Source organism: Henckelia pumila, chromosome 2, assembly GCF_033568475.1.
Source record: "Henckelia pumila isolate YLH828 chromosome 2, ASM3356847v2, whole genome shotgun sequence".
Classification (NCBI taxonomy): domain Eukaryota; kingdom Viridiplantae; phylum Streptophyta; class Magnoliopsida; order Lamiales; family Gesneriaceae; genus Henckelia; species Henckelia pumila.
In genome coordinates, this window is record NC_133121.1 from 176,044,164 (window position 1) to 176,066,383 (window position 22,220).

The window sequence follows — 22,220 nt, forward strand, 5'->3', positions numbered from 1 at the left end:
ATCGTCTCATAGGAGAATTTATGTTATTTTAAAAATATTTTTTGTGTTTTATTAAAAAAAAATTCAGTGTTTGTAAAACATTTTTTTGAAATATTTTTAAAAAAGTATCATACATGTATTTTCAAAGAAAATGCGAGATGTATTTTTTTTTAATATTTTTGAAATTGAAGAGAATGATGAAGTATTACTTTTCAATTGTAATAGTCGGTCTTACATAATAATTATTCAAACACATATATATCATTGCTTTCGTATTGAGCTTAGAGCTCACGTCCACTGTTTCTGTATGTCTGGACACCCCATTCGACGGGGCAGTTATAGGTACATGGTTGGGCACCAGGAGCTTGGAGTAGCCAGTGACCAGTGAAGACAGCAGGATTTAGCTGTAGGTTTTGCCTTTAGGGTTATTTATTTCGATTAGGTTGTATAATCGAATTTATTTATCCGGTTGTATTCTGCTGGTCTGTTTTAATTTAAGTCTTCCGCAGTAATTTATTTAATGCATGTTTAATTATGCTCCTAAACTCTGATTAGGTAGTGGACCCGGGCTGGGTCGCTACACGCCGTCTGTGGAAAAGCTTGTTCTATAGACGTAGATATGGCTTCTCATGAACAAACACCCTCGGAAGGCCCCCAGCAGGGCCGGAACATTGTTATTCCTCTGGAGCAGCTCGAATCATATGTGCAGGATATGATACAGAAATCCTTAGCAGCTACAAAGCAGCCATGATCAGAGGAAATCACAATGGAAGAAGAAGAAAACCGGGGTAATCCGAACCCTGGTGCCCGAGCCAGAGAAGGTGAAGAAGAGTAAAGTTCTTGGATGCACTCAATACAGCCTTCTGTGGCGGACGAATTACATGAACTTAGGAGGAAGATACAGAAGTTGGAAGAAGAGGATCCCAAAATGGCCTGGTCTATCAAGATCCCGGGTTGCTCTTTTTCACATGAGGTGATAGAGGAGCCCTTGCCATCTCATTACAAGTCGGCAAAAATCCGGGAGTATGATGGGAGCACTGATCCAGAGGAGCACCTGGCTTGTTTTGAGAATGTAGCTATGCTGCATTGCTATGGGGATAAGATCAAATGCAAAGTCTTCTTAACCACTTTGGTGGATTCTGCCCAAAGGTGGTTTGAGAAGTTGGAGCCACAGAGTGTTCGATCGTTTGCAGAATTCAAGCAAGTGTTCTTGCAGCACTTCAGCAGTAGCAAGAGGTATAGGAAGACTGCCTATAGCCTATTTGAAGCAAAACAGTCAGGAGAGGAATCTTTACGAACCTACATCAAAAGGTTCAATAAGATTGATTTGGAGGTCCCGACCTGCGCTCAGGAGACCAAGATCACTGCCTTCACCCAAGGTCTTCGAGAGGGGGAATTTTTCAAATCACTAGTGAAAAAAGCACCCCGAACTTTTGAGGATTTGTTGGCTCGAGCCAAGAAATACATTAACATGGAGGAAGCTCAGAAGAAAAAAAAAGGAGGTAGCCCGGAGGGAGGGAGGCCGGGATCAAGGAAGAAGCAGGGAAAATCATGATCCCATGGGGCGGTTGTCCCGGTATGCACCGCATCGAGGGATACGAGATAGGACTGTGCACTTCATCAGGAATGCACCCATGACACCCGGGAATGCCGAACGTTGCAGCAGAGACATCAGTTGCCTTATACTAGAGATGGTAAGCCGGTCCAAAAAAAGCCCCGAAGTCTGCCTTGGTTTCGGGGGTCACAGGTGTCGGTTCCCCCCCCCCCCCCCGGGATGTCATTCCTTCCCGGGAAAAGGGGAAACAAGAGATAGATTCTACGAAAGAAGATAGAAAATCGGGAGATGGGCCAACCAAAGGTGTCATTAACATGATATCAGGGGGATCTACTGACGGAGACTCAAACCGGGCTAGAAAATCTTGGAGTCAGAATGAGAGTTTGGCGTTGGAGGAAAGGAGACAGGATTCAGGGTCAATCATCACATTTGGACCCTGAGACTTGGAAGGAGTGAACCTGCCACATAATGATGTCTTGCTTATACAAGCTCGGATTGCTAATTATGATATACGAAGGGTGTTTGTAGACTCAGGAAGCTCGGTGAATGTCCTTTTTCAGGACGCCTTCGAGCAGATAGATCTGCAGGGGTATGAGTTGAGCCCAGTAAAAACTGCCCTGTACGGATTTGCTGGGCACACAATACATCCTCAAGGGGAAATGTTGCTGCCCATAACCTTGGGATCCGGAGATGGGAAGAAGACGGTCATGACGAGGTTCACGTTGGTTGAAGCACCATCCTCTTACAACGTCATCTTGGGGAGGCCGGCTATGAATGCCTTCCGAGTTGTGGCTTCAACTTATCATCAGAAGATTAAATTTCCCGTGGGAGATAAGGTAGGAGAAGTTCGAGGAGATCAACCTTCTTCCCGAAAGTGTTATGCCGAGACAGTTAAAGTAGATTACAAAAGGACGAGACAGATCGGGAAACAGGGAGGTCAAGGAGGAAGAGAAGTTTGTTCCGTGGAGGAATCCAAGGGCGAGTATGAAGAGGTGGAGCTGGTGCTCGGACAAGCAGGGAAGTCCGTCAAGATTGCCCGGGACTTAGAAACAAATTTGGCCGAGCAATTGAAAAGTTGCCTCATCCGGAACAAGGATGTGTTCGCCTGGGCAACAGAAGTAATAGGAGAAGGAGAATCATGGCGCAACGCTGCGGACTCTACACCGGCAGAGCCACGAGCATTGGCCCCAGAAGTTGAGGAGGCGGATTCCGACATTATTTGAATGGGAAAAGATAAAATAAGGGGAAAATATAGTAGAGGAGAAGGGGAAAACTTACAGCAAAGAGGGTAGATGCGAGAAAAATCAAGGAAGTCTAGCTTGAAATGCAGAATCGTCGGAGCCGGAGAAATTTAGAAGCAAGGAAGGAATGCGTGAACAGAGAAATTAAAAAATGAAGGAGGGGGTTTAGTATTTATAGATGACGAACTTACATCCAGGCCGTAGATTTAAACATGATCGGATGGTGAGGATGAGCTTGGGAAGTTGAACCGGGCAGGGTAATGATGATGCGGGCAGGTGAAAGGACAGGTAACGTCCACTGACCCCTGCTCGTCTTTTCAAAATTCTAGGGTTGACGTCAGCCCTATCACATTTTTGAAATATATGAAAATATATTTCTCCAATCCCTTAAGATAAGCGCATCAGGAGTGGTCATACCCCGGTAAGCTAGGGGTAGCAGGGCTATGCGAAGGCAAGGGAGTCAGGGCTGCTAGTCAGGACAGCGAGTAAGGCTCTAGCCCGACTATTTTAGGGAAGAGTGGTGATACCCCGGTAAGCCAGGGGTAGCAGAGCTATGCGACAGCAAGGGATTCAGGGCTGCTAATCAGGACAGCGAGTAAGGCTCTAACCCGACTATTTTAGGGAAGAGTGGTGATACCCTGGTAAGCCAGGGGTAGCAGAGCTATGCGAAGGCAAGGGAGTCAGGGCTGCTAGTCAGGACAGCGAGTAAGGCTCTAGCCCGACTATTTTAGGGAAAAGTGGTGATACTCCGGTAAGCCAGGGGTAGCAGAGTTATACAAAGGCAAGGGAATCAGGGCTGCTAGTCAGGTCAGCGAGTAAGGCTCTAGCCCGACTATTTTAGGGAGGAGTGGTGATACCCCGGTAAGCCAGGGGTAGCAGAGCTATGCAAAGGCAGGGGTGTCAGGGCTGGTCACCATAACAAAGGCAGACCAGGAGCCTCAGGAGCCCGGGAAGACCAGGTCTTCATGATGTAGACAATGCCCATTTCTCAAGGGCACGATCCCCACGATTGCCATCATCCCGAACCTTTCGATTTCATCGTGCGTGATAGATAAACGTGTGCAACTCCTGCACCCACGACCCAGATCGTGGTCACTACTCTGGAAATGCGGAGTGACTCTCTCACTCCAAGACCTATAAATACCTTGCCATAGGTATTTGTAGAGGTATGTTCACTAGAGATCTCAAAAACACTATATTCATTTTTCCTAAAGCCCATTCCATTTCTGAGCCTGACTTAAGCATCGGAGTGGCCCCGTCGGAAAACTTTCCGGCGTTCCACTAACGTGCTTTCGTTTCTTTCCTTGCGTGCAGATTACCTCAATCGGAAAAGGACGGACCACTTATCATTCTCGTTAGCCCGATCATCTCGTCAGACCTACTTTACTACCCTGACAGCCCGGGCCCCGGTTTAGCAAACCATCATCAAGTATGATGCGCCTGATTGCAATGTGTATCCGACGCCCGTTGATGTTGGTGGGATCCTACATTGGATGAAACTCTCATACGTTGGGATAGTCGCATATGATCCCCACAGAACCCCACATGGCACACTCCGCGTCATCCCTCTTCCTACCAACAGGAGGAATGAGCAGCCCGTCGGGATGTGCGGCGCTCACGACGGGCGTCTAAGATATCTAGAATCTACTGAGTCGAGCCTGAGAGTTTGGGTGCTGAAAGATTACGGGTGCGGAGACAATTGGTTGTTGCAACATGCGGCCAGCACTACCAATGTTGTGAAAGATATCCGTCACGAGATCGGGACATTGAGAAACCAGATCAGGCTACAGCCCATATTTTTCCATCCGTTCGACCCCGACATGGTCTACTTGGGATACAGTCATGTTTTTCTATCTTACAACATGTGGGAAAGGGTTTCCCGAGTTGTCAAGACTTCTAATAATGTTGTTAAAGATGCAGGACAGTATAAATGGCGTCGGGCCTTTAGTCTGGTGATTCCACCGGTTCCGCCGTCTCTTCCCTCGTCGTCTCCCAAGGAATGAATCTTACTAATAAACTATTATGATTTTTATGATGTTGGATTGGATTATTTGAGTTAATACGTTCTTCTTTTCGATCTATATACGTATGATCGAGGTGAATTATTGATATTTTTAAACCATCTTTTGTTTCGCTTTGTTACATGGGTTCACGTTGTTCTTTGCAAGAAATGTTATCATTCTATTATTAATGGAAGATCGATAGATGTTTTACTCTAAATCTCTCAACTTTATTGTTGTTTTGCCTCTTCACTTTTATTTTTCATACGTTGTTAATACGTAAAATCCTTCATCTTGTTTATGTACATTGATTATTTATTCTTCATGCAAAATGACAAAGTTACATGTATAAACCACATTGGCTAGCTATTTTTGAAAGTAGTTGAAATGGTCCCTTTTCGAAAATCAAGATTGGTGTATATAATTATTTATGGAAAAGAAACCTACACGATCTTAAGAAATAAATGATCATGATTCCACTTTTAAAGAACATTAAGGCTATGATTGGTAGAATCATCGTTCAAGTGGAATAAGAATAGAAATATTTCATTTAAATGATGTCAGAAAAATGAAACAAAATGAAATTAAATTATTTTTAATTATCAAATTAATAATTTATTAACAAAAATTCAAAATAATATCGACTAAAAATATTTTATTATTATTATTAAATTAAATAATTAAATTTATAGATATTAATACTATATCAATTATTATACAATTACTGTTATCATAAAACTAATATAAATATTAATCTTAATTTTAATATTATTAGTATTTTATTTTTTAAATAATTTTATTTCAATAAAATATTATAATAATTATTATTTAACAATTATTTTATTTTATTATTTATTTTTTATTATTGGTACATGATTATTAATTTTAATTGTTAATATTATAATCATTATTCAATTATCATTATTTTTATATTTATAGATGCTAGTGATTTGTGTGATAATATTATTATTTCATTATTATTATTTTAAATATTTTATTTTTATAATAATGATAAAATATTATTATTATTAAGATATAGATTTATATTAGTTAAATTTATAATAAGGAAAATATTTTATAAATATGGAAGGATTAAAAGTGTGACCGACCATTTTCATCATAAATTGATGGAATGTCTACTCTCATAAATATGGGAGTGGTCATTCACATTAGAATGAACATTATCATTAATGTCATACCCAACATTGGTACAGAGAATGAGACGAGAATGTTTATTTCATTCCTATCTTATTCCTACTTATCATGCATGCTCTCTTGATATTTTAGAATATTTGTTTTTAAATGTATTATAAATTTTTCTTAGAATATTTTAAAAAAAAACACAAAAACTATTATGAGACCGATCTAACCTACCCATGAATATTATTTCCTCCCTCGCATATTAATAGACAAGTGTGTGTTCTCGCACATATTAAGAAAATATTTGAGAAAGTAAGTTTTAAAAATGAATTTCTCATTTTACCAGTATTATTTAATGAATATTTTAATAAAATAAAATAATTGTACAAGTAGTTAATGATATTAATAAATATAGAAACTAAACTATATATTTAGACGAATGAAAAAAAAATATAGCCTAAATAAATGAGATAGCGGGAGCATAAAATATTCGTTACTCTAAAACTCTCAACTTTAATTTATAGTTGTTTTGCCTCTTCACTTTCATTTTTCATACGTTGTTAAATACGTAAAATCTAGAGGTGTCAAATGGGTTAGGTCCGTCAGATTGGCCCGCCTCGCCATACAAAATTGGTGGATTGGGTTGACAATTTCCCAATCCGCCTAAAAGGTGGGTCGGCCCGCACCGCCCCACCTAATGATGGATTGTGGTGGGTTGCGGGTTAGCCCGCAAAAAACCCGCAAATTTACACGTGAGCCCGCTGGGTTGACCCACCTCTCCACCTAAAATAGGTGGGTTGGGTTGTTGTTTTCCCAACCCGCCTAAAAGGTGGGCCACCCTGCCCAATGGTGAGTTGTGACGGGTTATGGGTCGGTCCATCCGGCTAGCCCATTTTAACACCTTTAATAAAACCCTTAGTCTTATTTATATGTACATTGATTATTCATTCTTCCCGTAAAATGACAAAGTTACATCAATAAACCACAACTCTGACAACTCATGGGACTAAATAAAGCAAACATGACAAGTTAGTACTTAAATGACCGAATTGGCTGTTTTTCGAAATCAAAATTGATGTATATAATTATTTAGGGAAAAGAAATCTACACGATCTTAAGAAATAAATTATCATGATTCCACTTTTAAAGAACATTAAATCTTTCTTGGAATATTTTAATATACAGAAACTATTTTTTTTTTTTTGAACCAACACATGAGAAACTATTATATTGAAAACCACTTGTAGATAGGGATAACAATGAGTCGGGTCTAAATCCGACCCTGCATTGAACCCGGCCTGGCGGGGCGGGTTTAAACCCTGCCAAGCGAGTCCAGATGCGGGTTTGGAACGGGTCTCGGGTTTGACCGAACTTGCTCCGCCAAAATATATATATATTAAATATAAATATAAATTATATATGTATATATATTAAAAATATATAATTATATTATTTATATTACATAATCAATATTTTATCCCTAATTTGATTTTATAATATTTTAGGATTTTAATAATTTTAATATATTATGATATTTTTAATATGAAAATATATTATTATGATTTTTCCTTAGTTTATTAATTATTATGTAAATTAAAATGATATATTTTAACTTGTAAAAACATTTTTTATCTTAAATATTATTAATATAAATTTTAAAATAAATTTAATAATAATTTGTTAATTTTTTAACTTATTTAAAATTTTTATTTAATATAATTTAAATTATATTTAATTTGGCGGGTCCAACGAATCTAACCTGGATTGAACCCGCTGAGTCCACGAGGCGAGGCGGGGCGGGTCCACAGGGAGGCGGGACGGGTCTCGGGTTTGCCCAAACCCGTTCCAAACCCGCCCCGTTGACATCCCTACTTGTACACTAATTTCATGAGACCGTCCCAACCTACCATAAATATTATAAAAGAGTTATTTGCACCAAACACCCCTGTGTAATATTGAAAATGCACACTTATCCCCTGTGAAATTTTAATAGGCATCTTCAACCCTAACCTTTTAAAAAATTAGCACACTCGCCCCTTCAGATGAGTGATTGTTGCGCACGCGCCCCTCATGCGACTGGGCAAAGATTTTGATATTTTTTTTTGCACCAAATACCCCTGTGAAATATTAAAAATGCATATTTGACCCCTGTGAAAAAAATTTTAATCTATTCAACCCATAATACACAATTTTTATTAAAAATCTAATTAAAAAATATTTAGCAAACACTTTTTGTTTTATTAATTTTATTTTTAATTTTAAATTTATTATGATTATATAATTATTTTCTAAAAAATATTATTATTTTATCTTGTATCATTATTTTATTAAACTTTCTTCTTGTTTCCAACTTTTTCATTAAACATGCATTCATAAACAAGTATTTAAATAATTTCAAGTACCAAAATATTGAAATAAACCGATATGTTTAAACATATTGCTTTTTCGATTTAAAACCACATATTATTAAACTAAAATTTAAATTTTTTGAGAATATGCATTGCACAATTTGTAATAAATAATAAAAAAATAACATGCTTATATAATTCTAAATCGAAAAAGTAACATTCATGAACCTATCATTTGGTTTAATATTTTGGTATTTTTAGATATTTAAATCCTTATTTATGAAACATGTTTAATGAAAAAGTTGAAAACACGAAGTGATTTGATAAAATGATGATAACGAGATAAAGTAATAATTTTTTTAGAAATAAATTAATTAAAAATTAAAAATTTAAATTAAATAAAATTAAAAATGTTTGAAAAATATTTTATAATTAGATCTTAATAAATATTGTGTATTATTTTTTTAATGCAAATTCTGCAATGCATTTTAAAAAATTTAGATTTTGGTTCAAAAATCTGTAATCCTAAATTGAAAAGTAATATGCATGAAATTATCATTTTGATTTAATATTTTGGTACTTTTAGGTATTTAAATCTTGTTTATGAATGCATTTTTAATTGAAAAGTTGGAAACAAGAAGAAAGTTTAATAAAATAATGATAACAAGATAAAATAATAATATTTTTTAGAAAATAATTATATAATCATAATAAATTTAAATTTAAAAAAAAATTTAATAAAACGAAAAGTGTTTGCTAAATATTTTATAATTAAATTTTAATAAAAATTGTGTATTATAGGTTGAATAGATTTAAAAATTATTTTCACAGGGGTCAAATATGCATTTTTAATATTTCACAGGGGTATTTGGTGCAAAAAATATATCAAAATCTTTGTCCAGTCGCATGAGAGGCGCGTGCGCAACAATCAATCATCTGAAGGGGCGAGTGTGCTAATTTTTTAAAAGGTTAGGGTTGAAGATAGGCCTATTAGAATTTCACAGGAGAAAAGTGTATGTTTTTAATATTTTACAGGGATGTCTGATGTAAATAACTCTATTATAAAATATTCAATTATTACTCGAGTATAATTTTTGTTTGTTTGTAGCATAATTAAGTCTTCTTTAGAAAAGTTAGGAGTGATGTCATAAATTTTGGTGAAGGCTACAACGGGCGAGATTCACCCGGTGGAGTAAAATATTGACCCACCACTCATGTACCCAAAAAAATTTCCATGCTCATCGAAATTCGAAAACCCCCACACGCTTTAATCAATATCCTATATATATATATATGAAGCAAATCAGTATGCAGCTAGCTAACGAGCTCCAAATTAAAGAACCATCGATGGAAGATCGTGAAGTCGATTCTCATGATCAACACTATCATCAGAACGAGGAAGCTGCGGTACCAGAACTAAATACCCATTTGAAAGAAGAAGCAAAAGCTTCGCGGCTCGTGCGGAGCCGAGTCGACTCGTTCAATATAGAGGCCGGAAATGTCTCTTCTAAACCGGCGGCTCGTGGCGGCCCCTCCGACCAGGTTCACTCCTAGTTTCTTTCCTCTATGTTCTGTTCTATATATATATATGCAGTCTCATTTTTCTTGCATGTAACATGGAAGTTTGTCTACTGAATTCTTTGTATATATATTGTGCAGCAGAGCTGGAGCAGGATCTTGACTCTAGCTTTCCAGAGCGTGGGAGTCATATACGGAGACATCGGGACCTCGCCATTGTACGTGTTCTCCTCTGCTTTCCCCGAAGGGATTCGCCATAACGACGATATACTTGGAGTTCTTTCGCTCATCATTTACACCATTGTGCTTATTCCTATGGTCAAATATGTCTTCCTTGTTTTGAGGGCTAACGATAATGGCGATGGTATATATGCTTTCTATATCATTCCCAAATTTCCCAACTAAAAAATAAAATAATAAAAATAAAAAGACTTTGACTACGGGTGCTTGCTGCAGGGGGAACATTTGCCCTGTATTCCTTGATATGTCGGTTTGCTGACGTGAGTTTGATACCAAATGGTCAACCTGAAGACACCCAACTTTCAAACTACAAACTCGAAACCCCTTCCGCCAACTTAAACCGGGCTCGGAAGATCAAAGAGCAGCTTGAGAAGAGCAAAACCGCGAAACTCGTGCTTTTCCTCGCCACGATTCTTGGAACCTCCATGGTCATAGGTGATGGTGTTCTTACACCCTGCATCTCAGGTATATATATCCCCGAACATAAGTTAATAAAAATTTGGATATGGGGTAGAATAAAATGGGTTTTTTTTTTTAGATTAATTAAGTGGTAATTGGTTTACATCATTTGTTTATTAATCGAATTTGCAGTCCTTTCTGCTGTAAGTGGAATCAATGGCCTGAGGCAAGGTAGGTGCAATATTTTTCTTCGTGTTTGCTTTCATCTTTGGCTTCATGAAGTTTGTATGTAAATTCACAGATGATGTTGTGTACATTTCAATCGTCATATTGATTGCTCTCTTCTACGTGCAACGGTTCGGCACTGATAAAGTGGGCTACACCTTTGCTCCTGCAATCTGCTTATGGTTTTTACTTATTAGTGGAATCGGTGCCTACAACTTAATCAAGCATGAAACTCGTGTTTTACGAGCTTTCAATCCGCTGTATATCGTGAAATATTTCCAAAGAAATGGTCACAAAGCGTGGATATCTCTTGGTGGAGTTGTGCTTTGCATCACTGGTTATATTTACTCATAAATTTATCTACTTGAATTTGTTTAACTGTCATTAGCTAACACATGGTTTTTTGTTTATCATTCTCAATAGGGACTGAGGCCATGTTTGCTGACTTGGGTCATTTCAACGTACCGGCCATACAAGTGAGTATAGTATAGTATAGTATAGTTCCTTTATGCCACGTCGATTTACTGGAGGAATTTGCAATGATCATGCATTTATCATAATTCTCTGGCTGGAAACTTGAGCCATAAGTTTACATAAAAAAGAACAAGAATGGACTGAGCTCATTGTTAGTGAGGCTTGGACCGATATATTGTATAAAGTATTTGCCCTGCGTATTTAAAACAAGAACATCATGTTACAACGTATAAGGGAATGATTATTTGTAGAAACTTGAAAGAGTTTATAAAATCTTGAACATATTTAATTATCATGCTCCTTTCGCTCAAACCAAAGAGAATTTCTTTTTTCGCATAATGTCAGATAAGTTTCTCTGGAATTGTTTTTCCTGCTATCCTCACTGCATATATTGGACAAGCTGCCTACCTTTCCAAGTTTCCTGATCATGTAAAACACACATTTTATGACTCCATACCAGGTTAACTTCTCTCTTCGACATTCCAATGCAAACAGAATACAAAATCTCATATGGTTTTGAGTCAGATATGAACATTTATATCTATATATATGATACAGGTCCACTTTATTGGCCAACTTTTGTTGTGGCTATTGCTGCAGCCGTTATTGCCAGTCAAGCTATGATATCTGGAGCATTTGCCATCGTTTCCCAATCCCTGAGTCTAAGTTGTTTTCCAAGAGTAAAAGTTGTTCACACTTCTGCCAAGTATGAGGGGCAAGTCTACATTCCTGATATCAATTACTTTCTCATGATTGCTTGTGTCATCGTGACGTATGGTTTCAAATCGCCAGAAAAGATTGCCAACGCCTATGGTAATATCATCGAACTAACTTAGTTTTATATTAGAAGTCAGAGAATATATTCTGCAACTAGTTTAACATTAGTATGACTATTGCAATATCTATGTGTTTGCTTTTATTGTGATTTGTATTGATTTTTTCCTATGTTCATTCCAACATTTTCACCTATATAACATGATAAGTAACATAATAAACTATTTTGTAGGTATAGCTGTTGTTTCGGTGATGTTGATAACAACATCTCTGGTTACATTGATAATGCTCTTTATATGGAAAACTAGAATTTGGTGGATATGCTTGTTCTTTATCGTTTTCATGTCGGTGGAGTTGATATATCTATCATCCGTTCTGTACAAGTTTAGCCAAGGAGGATATCTCCCATTGGCTTTCTCTCTAGTGCTTATGATAATGATGGGTACATGGCATTATTCGCAGCAGCAACGCTACATGTTCGAGATGAAAAATAAGGTTTCTAGTGTGTATGTCAGGGACTTGGCTAAAAACATGGACATAAAGAGGCTACCAGGAATTGGGCTTCTTTATTCTGAACTAGTTCAAGGAATCCCACCAATATTTTCTCACTTTGTTTCTAATTTCCCTTCTATTCATTCTTTGATGGTAATGGTCTCAATAAAGGCCATTCCTATCAGCAACGTCTCGCTTGAGGAGCGATTTTTGTTTAGACAAGTTGAACCAAGAGAAAACTATGTTTACCGTTGTGTTGTAAGGTATGGATACAAGGATCCAATCGAGGAACCAAAAGAGTTTGAACAGCAGCTAGTGCAGAACTTAAAGGAGTTCATAACGCAGGAACATGCTATACACGAAGCAATCATTGAAAAGGAGATGATGCATAAGCATAAACATGAACATGAGGACGAAAACGTTCCTAATCCGGATTTATTAGCTGAAGGATCAACTACTTCTACAGCGACTACGCCTGTTGGTTTGGATGACAAAAGAGTGAACATTTCGCCGCCCCTGCTCCCGGGAGAAGAAGAACAAATGCGATTTATCGATAAAGCTAGGGATCAGGGTGTGTTTTATTTGATAGGAGAAGCAGAAGTGGTGGCGAAAAAGGACTCGTCTTTGCTCAAGAAGATAGTAATAAACTATGCTTACACATTCCTAAGGAAGAACTTTAGGCATGGAGGGAAAATGCTGGCTATTCCCCAGAAAAGGCTTCTTAAAGTTGGAATGACATATGAAGTTTGAATTCTCACAGAGACTCACGCTTGCATTTTGTTCATTTGGTTCAATGGTATGTTTTTCCTTTTTCAATTGTAATTTTTTGTTTCGTTCATCATGTTATATCGTGTCAAAATATGCGGGCTATGACATTGATTTCGTTACTTCACACCCGGGATTTGTTTAACATTATATCTGATTCGATCCAGTGACATCGTACTGACATGCCTATATATCCCTTCGAAAACTGTTTTATAGTCAAGAAAATGTAAAAGCTTGTATTTTTTAAAAAGGAAATTGCATATATCACCCTTGTGAAATCTCGGGTTTGCTGATAACCCCCTATGAAAATTTTTTAAGCTAATAACCCCCTGTGATTCTAGATTTGTAGCATATACACCATTTTCAGCTAAAAAATGACGAAAATACCCCTACGTAAATAAATGATAAATTAAAGAGTTCATAAAAGTCAAGAGTATTTTCGACATTTTTTAGCTGAAAATGGTGTGCATGCTATAAATCTAGAATCACAGGGGATTATTAGCTTAAAAAAATTTCATAGGAGGTTATCAGCAAACCCGAGATTTCACAAGGGTGATATATGCAATTTCCCTTTTTTATATTCTCAACACTAGACCATCTTTGTTTCGTTTTCGCATTTCTTCAAACAGTTTGTGGGCGACAAGCAACTTAAGATAATGTTGGGCCATTCGAAGTGGCTTAGGTGATATGTATTAAGTGGGCTGAAATCCGTGACCCATCATCAAACCTCGAAATGGTCCTGCACATGGATGCATAAAACACTGTGCATGGGCCTCATTCTAAAACAAAGTTTAGAAGCAGCCTATAGTAGTCCCATTTTGGGCCAGCCCACTCCAATTCGATTTTGACCTTAACCCTAATATTGATCATTTGTTGTTCAAACAAAAAAATATATATATATATTGATCATTTGATTGTCTTTCAATTAAACCTACACAGCGATGAAAACATGGGAAATTTCATATTTTAGCTCTGTGAATATTCGAGTTCGTTGATAATTTTTTGACTTAATAACTCTCGTTGATTCCAGATCCACACACACCCTAATTCAGAAGTTAATCAAATAAAAATAAAAATGACAAAATGTCTCCTACTTAAATAAATAATTAAATTACTTTTTGTTTTATAATTTTATATTTAATTAAATGAAATAATCAAACTTTAATTAAATAACAATGAAATTTATATATAATTATTTTATTTAATATTAGTTAAACGCGAAATATGTTTTAATAATAAATTGAATTATTACATTAAATTAAGTAATAAGTTTAATCATATTTTAAATAAAATTTAATATTTACATTAATTAAAATTATTGTGTAAATAAATTTAATTGGAGATATAAGTTAATGCATTAATGTTTTAATTAACATGTTCAATAAATGGTGATATAAGAGTTTATAATAGTCATTTAAGGGTAGTTTAGACATTTTTTTATTGAAAAGACTTGGATATTCGCAACTAACTATGCATGTAGTACAAAATATAGCACGTGCGTGTGCTATCCCAATCTGTAATCACATGGGGTTATTAGTTCAAAAAAATTTCATCAGGGTTTTCAGCAAACTCAAGATTTCACATGAGTGATATACTCAATTTTCCTTAAAAACTATATTTAAGTTCCGGAACATCTTTTGGGGACAGACTCTAATTCCAATTTGTTAGATCCTCACTCTTTATTACAGAAACTCATCCAATTACGTGGTACGATAGCTATTTAATGAAACACAATAACTCATGTGAGACAGTCTCACAATCAATATCATGAGACATATCTTTTATTTGATCTGATTCAAGAAAAAATATTATTTTTTTTATGACAAACGTATTACTTTTCATTGTAAATATAGTTTAGATCGATCTGTCGTCTCACTTGAGACATGCTCGTAACAAAGTAATTTCGGCACAAATTTCATTTGAAATTTATTTCAACAATTTCGAACTTGGTTCGGGTTTGAAAACAATTAGAGTAGTGTTTTCGATTTCAAAAAAAATATGATTATGGTTTTTTTTAACAAACTCGTTAAAAAATCACTTTTTTTAGAGACTGCAAAAGCTCTTTAAGAAAACTCAGAGAGAAGTGAATTCCAATAATTCCTTTTTGGACTTTTCTTCAGATGATTTAGATAATCTTTGTCCTAACCAGCAATGTGCTTGCTTGTTCTATGCATCAATAGTAATTGAGATTTTAACAATTTAAAGTTTAGCACTTTATTAGGTTACCACAAAAGTCTTGAGAGCAATATAGGCTAACAAAATTATTAATGTGAACCGAAGCTTCATGTACAAGATCCAATTTATTCTTCTTGAAAAGACAATTGTTCAAATTTTGACTATATATCAAATGCCTGTTGTTTATCACATTCGATACATCCACTTGTAATTATAGGCATAAACGAACCGAATCGAGCCGAATATGATGAATAATTCAAGGTTCAACCGAAATATATATTCGATCTTAAACTCAATTCGAATCTTAATTGGAAAATATTATAATTTTTGTTTCAAATGCCAAATATCAAATATTTTTCAAATCATCTAACAATATAATTTGGACTCGAATTCGGCTACAAAAAAAGTTCGAAGATGTTCGACTCGAATTTGAGAACTTCAAATACAAATCAAAATTTCCAAACTTGCTCGAAAATCTCACGAACTGGATTGGTTTTTTTACACTCCTACTTATAATCAATATTTTGAAAAAATAGGCAAAACCATATTTTAGACCTGTCTTTTTTTTTTTTCAAATGACATGGCATCAACGTGGCTACCGACATGGGCTGATTTGTGCATTGTCACATTAGGACTCACGCCGACAAATGACTAAATATTTGGTAGTCAGTTATTAAAAGATAAACAATTAAAATTGAAATTTAATAATACAAATGATCAAAATCACAAAAATACAAATATACATGATTGAAATTGTAATTTTTGCCTAAGAAATATGGTAATTTTTTTATGATAAATTTTTATTTATGAGGGTAAAAATTATATTATTGGGAACGAAACAGAATCATCCAAATGAACGGCGAAAAGGCTAATGCATCACTGGTTATATTTACTCATAAATTTGTTGATAGTTTTATTTAGTTTACATATGGGTCTTTGTTTTACTTAGTCAAAGAAGTTAGTAATTAGTGGATTGTGCATTAGCAGTTAGTGGGTTAGTGTTTATTTTTCCTTTAACGTTCAGTTATGTATTAGTATATATAGGCTATTTGTTTATCAATTAAGTAGTGTGAATTTAAGCTCATCTCCTCTGTTTCTTTACTGTTTTTTCAACTTCCTTATATTAGTAAATCTTTCTTCATTCTTTTAAGTTATCAGTGGTATCAAAGCCTGTTAATGGCTTTCGAAAATTTTGTGCAGCCTGCTATTCCACGCTTCGACGGTCACTACGACCATTGGAGTATGCTCATGGAAAATTTCTTAAGGTCCAAAGAATATTGGACGGTTGTTGTTTCTGGTGTAGCAGAACCAGCAGCAGGGATCGTGTTGACAGATGCGCAAAAGATTGAACTTGAGGGACTGAAGTATCTCTTCCAATCTATTGACCGCTCAATTTTGGAAACTATTCTTTGCAAGGATACCGCAAATCATATTTGGGATTCCATGAAGAAGAAGTATCAAGGTACAGCAAGGGCAAAGAGGCAGCAGCTTCAAGCACTTCGTTCGGAGTTTGAAATGCTTCGAATGAAATCCGGAGAATCTGTAACAGATTATTTTGCAAGAACGATGGCAATCGTTAACAAAATGCGGATCCTTGGTGACAAGATAGATGATGTTCTCATTGTTGAAAAAGTTCTTCGATCCATGACACCAAAATTTAATTTTGTTGTGTGCTCCATAAAAGAAGCTAATGATGTAAATTCACTTTCAATTGATGAATTGCAAAGTTCTTTGTTGGTTCATGAACAGAAAATAAATCAACAAGAAAAGGAAGAACAAGCATTGAAAGTCATATCACAAAGTCATTCTACACATGGTAGAATTGATAGAGGTCGAGGTCGAGGTCGAGGAAGAGGTAGAGGTCAAGGCAGAGGAGGTAGAAACAACAATGATAGTTGGCACCAGCAGCAAAATCATCATCAAGAGACTCATTTTCGAGGAAGAGGTAGAGGGCGTGGAGGCCATTTTTCAAATAGAACAAAGTCAGTAGACAAATCGAATGTTGAATACTATAAATGTCATAGGTATGTTAATTACAAGTCAGAATGCCCAACCATTTTTGATAGTGGAGATCAAACTAACTTTGCAGAAAAAGAAGAAGAAGAGTCTCTGTTGATGGTGTGCCATGAGAAGGAAAAAACTCCACAGAACATGTGGTATTTAGATACCGGTTGCAGCAATCACATGTGCGGAGATAAGCAAGCATTCTCTGATTTGGATGAATCCTTTCGCAGTTCTGTTAAGTTTGGTGACAACTCTACAATTTCTGTTATGGGAAAAGGAAAGGTAACAATTCAAACGAAAGGGAATTCTACTCACATTATATCTAATGTCCTTTTAGTGCCAGATTTGAAGACCAATCTGCTTAGTGTGGGTCAATTACAAGAAAAAGGATATAAGATTTTTATCAAAGATGGAGTATGTCAGATTCAAGATGCAAAGTTGGGCTTAATTGCTCAAGTCCATATGACGGCTAATCGTATGTTTCCACTTTATCTCCACAATACAGTTCATTCATGTTTGTATGCAAAATTGAAAGATGAAGCATGGTTATGGCATTTTCGATATGGGCATCTAAATTTTGGTGGATTGAGAACTCTACAACAGAAAAATGTGGTGATGGGCCTTCCTCAACTTGTACCTCCTTCCCAAGTTTGTGAAGATTGTGTTGTTAGCAAACAACACCGTAATCAATTTCCTCAAGGGAAATCATGGAGAGCAAAATAAGTTTTGGAGATAGTTCATTCCGATATCTGTGGCCCGATAAATCCAGAGTCAAATGGAGGTAAAAGGTATCTAATTACCTTCATTGATGATTTTAGTCGAAAAACTTGGGTATATTTTCTGCAGGAAAAATCCGAAGCTTTTGTAGCCTTCAAAAACTACAAAGTGCTGGTGGAGAAAGAAGTTGGAAGAAAAATAAAAGTTCTGCGCACTGACTGTGGTGGAGAATACAATTCAAATGAGTTTTCAAATTTTTGTGAGACTCATGGAATCAAGAGGCAACTAACAGCAGCTTACACGCCTCAACAAAATGGAGTATGTGAAAGGAAGAATCACACTATAATGAATATGGTGCAAAGTCTTTTGAGAACAAGTGGAGTTCCAAAAAAATTTCTGGCCCGAAGCAGTAAACTGGACAGTCCATATATTGAATAGAAGTCCCACACTTTCTGTTCAAAATATGACACCTGAGGAAGCATGGAGTGGAAGGAAACCTGCTGTAGATCATTTCCGGATTTTTGGTTGTATTGCTTATGCCCATGTTCCAGATGTAAAGAGGACGAAGCTTGATGACAAAGGGGAAAAATGTATATTTCTTGGTGTTAGTGATAAGTCAAAAGCTTATAAGCTATACAATCCTAATACCAAGAAAATTGTTATTAGTCGTGATGTTGTATTTGATGAAAAAGCCAGCTGGTCATGGGCTCAAAATGATGTTAAAAAAAATATTCCAGCAGATTTTGATGATGATGAGCAAGAGCAGCAGCCTATGGAGGGTGAGCAAGAAGAGGAAGCCATACCAAATGATCACATTAGTCCAGTTTTAGCTCAATCACAAAGGCCACATCGTGTTCGAAGAAGACCAGGATGGATGTCTAATTATGAGGTAACTGGACTTGACCAAAGTGATGACCCACTTACACATTTTTCTTTGTTCTCAGATTGTGATCCTACCATGTTTGGAGAGGCTGTCAAAGAAGCAAAATGGAGAAAGGCTATGGATGCTGAAATTGCAGCCATCGAAAAAAAATGCTACATGGCAGCTATGTGATCTACCTAAAGGTCAAAGAACAATTGGTGTAAAGTGGGTTTACAAGACAAAGCTGAAGGAAAATGGTGAGGTTGAAAAATACAAGGCACGCTTAGTCGCAAAGGGCTACAAACAAGAGTTTGGTGTTGATTACAAAGAAATATTTGCTCCAGTAGCAAGGCATGATACAATTAGAACGTTGATTGCAATGGCCGCCCAAAACTCGTGGCCTATCTTTCAATTGGATGTAAAATCGGCATTCCTCCATGGCGATTTGAAAGAAGAGGTATTTATTGATCAACCTCCCGGTTATGTGAAACTTGGTTACGAGCATAAAGTGTATAAATTAAAAAAGGCTCTATATGGGTTAAAACAAGCTCCACGAGCTTGGTATAACCGTATAGAAACTTATTTTTTGGAGCAAGGATTTCAAAAATGTCCTTATGAATATACACTTTTCATTAAGTTAGAAGATAGTGGGAAGATGCTCGTAGTTTGTTTGTATGTAGATGATTTAATCTACACTGGAAATGATACATCCATGTTTGGAAGTTTTAAAAATTCCATGATGAATGAATTTGATATGTCTGATCTTGGAATGATGCATTACTTTCTTGGCATTGAAGTGGTGCAATCTTCTGCTGGAATTTTTATTTCTCAAAAGAAGTATGTGCAAGATATCTTGAACAAGTTTCAGATGAAAGATTGCAATCCAGCAAGTACTCCATCTGAGTTTGGGGTGAAGTTAAAGAATGATTATGAAGGAGAAAAGGTTGATGACATTCTTTACAAACAGATAGTGGGGAGTTTAATGTACTTGACAGCTACAAGACCAGACATAATGCATGCTGTCAGTATGATTAGCAGATACATGGATTGTCCTACCGAGATTCATCTCTTGGCCGCAAAAAGAATTCTTCATTATTTGCAAGGAACCAAGGAGTATGGATTGTTCTACAAGACTGGAGAAAAATCACATCTTCTTGGCTTTACAGATAGTGATTATGCAGGAGACTTAGATGATCGAAAAAGTACATCTGGGTATGTTTTCATGTTAGGAACAGGGCCTGTTTCATGGTCATCAAAGAAGCAACCTATTGTCACATTATCATCTATAGAAGCTGAATTTGTTCCTGCTACATCCTTTGCTTGTCAAGCCATTTGGTTAAAGAAAATCATCAAAGAGCTGAATTTCAAGAAAGATGGACCTACACAGATTTTTTGTGACAACACTTCAGCAATAAAGCTCTCAAAAAATCCAGTGTTACATGGCCGAAGTAAACATATTGATGTGAAATATCATTTCCTGAGGAATCTCACAAATGAAGGTGTCATTAAACTTGTTTACTGCAGGAGTGAAGACCAAATTGCTGACATTTTAACAAAATCTCTAAAGGTTCCTGTTTTTCAGAAGATGAGGAATCTACTTGGTGTTTGCACAAGGAGCTTCAAAGTTTGACTTGTTTTTTTTTTTAAACTGATTGTGGTCATCAGTTTAAGGGAGTGAATGTTGATAGTTTTATTTAGTTTACATATGGGTCTTTGTTTTACTTAGTCAAAGAAGTTAGTAATTAGTGGATTGTGCATTAGCAGTTAGTGGGTTAGTGTTTATTTTTCCTTCAACGTTCAGTTATGTATTAGTATATATAGGCTATTTGTTTATCAATTAAGTAGTGTGAATTTAAGCTCATCTCCTCTGTTTCTTTACTGTTTTTTCAACTTCCTTATATTAGTAAATCTTTCTTCATTCTTTTAAGTTATCAAAATTTACCTACTTGAATTTGTCTAACTGTCACTAGCAAACCCATGGTTTTTTGTTTATCATTCTCAATAGGAACTGAGGCCATGTTTGCAGACTTGGGTCATTTCAACGTACCGGCCATCAGTGGTGGAGCCAATATAAATCCAACGCCTATGGTGACGTATGGTTTTCAAATCGACAGAAAAGATTGCCAACGCCTATGGTAATATCGGGGAATTCTTAGCTGGAAGATGGGCTGCCCATCTGCCCAAATCAACGGTCATGAGATGATCTGCAGATCAAATCAATTGATTTGAAGATCAATCTCAGACGTTGATCTGCCCTTGGGGTAGCAACCCCAAGGACAGCATAGAACTTCCCGGTAATATCATCGAACTAAATTCGTTTTATGTTAGAAGTCAAAGAATATATTCTGGAGCTAGTTGCATGTCTATGTTTTGATTTAATTGAGATTTGTAAAGATTTCTTACTATATATATTCATTCCAACATTTTCACATGTATAACAAGATAAGTAACATAATCAACTATTTGTGTTGTAGGTATATATGTTGTTTCGGTGATGTTGATAACAACATCTCTGGTTACATTGATAATGCTCTTTATATGGAAAACTAAAATTTGGTGGATATGTTTGTTCTTCATCTATCGTTTTCATGTCGGTGGAGTCGATATATCTATCATCCATTCTGCACAAGTTTAGCCAAGGCAGATATCTCCCATTGGATTTTTCTCTAGTGCTTATGATAATGATGGGTACATGGCATTATTCGCAGCAGCAACGTTACATGTTCGAGATGGAAAATAAGGTGTCTAGTGTGTATGTCAGGGACTTGGCTAAAAACATGGGACATAAAGAGGCTACAAGGAATTGGGCTTCTTTATTCTGAACTAGTTCAAGGAATCCCACCAATATTTTTCTCACTTTGTGTCTAATTTCCTTTCTATTCATTCTGTGATGGTAAATTGGTAATGGTATCAATAAAGGCCATTCCTATCAGCAACGTCTCTCTTGAGGAGAGGTTTTTGTTTAGACAAGTTGAACCAAGAGAAAACTATGTTTACCGTTGTGTTGTAAGGTATGAATACAAGGATCCAATCGAGGAACCAAAGGAGTTTGAACAACAGCTAGTGCAGAACTTGAAAGAGTTCATTAAGCAGGAACATGCTATACATGAAGCAATCGTTGAAAAGGAGATGATGCATAAGCATAAACAAGAACTTGAGGGCGAAAACGTCCTTAATACAGATTTATTGGTTGAAGGATCGTTCCTGATCCCGGGAGAAGAAGAACAAATGCAATTTATCGATAAAGCAAGGGATCAAGGTGTGTTTTATCTGATAGGAGAAGTAGAAGTGATTGCGAAAAGGATTCGTCTT

At 36.1% G+C, this 22,220-nt stretch overlaps 2 protein-coding genes across 2 annotated transcripts; both read left to right on the forward strand.

The window, feature by feature from the left end:
- Window positions 1–823: 823 nt before the first annotated feature.
- LOC140878999 (uncharacterized) lies at window positions 824–1,534 on the forward strand. Its single transcript, XM_073282627.1, has one exon. The coding sequence runs from the start codon at window positions 824–826 to the stop codon at window positions 1,532–1,534; it is 711 nt and encodes a 236-aa protein (XP_073138728.1).
- Window positions 1,535–9,610: 8,076 nt separating this feature from the next.
- LOC140879000 (potassium transporter 5-like) lies at window positions 9,611–13,307 on the forward strand. The gene is made up of 9 exons (XM_073282628.1): window positions 9,611–9,805; window positions 9,923–10,145; window positions 10,238–10,486; window positions 10,613–10,651; window positions 10,722–10,982; window positions 11,069–11,121; window positions 11,465–11,579; window positions 11,678–11,932; window positions 12,126–13,307. Exons 1-9 carry the CDS (start codon window positions 9,611–9,613, stop codon window positions 13,133–13,135), a joined length of 2,400 nt encoding a protein of 799 aa, XP_073138729.1. The 3' UTR covers window positions 13,136–13,307.
- The last annotated feature ends 8,913 nt before the right edge of the window (window positions 13,308–22,220 follow it).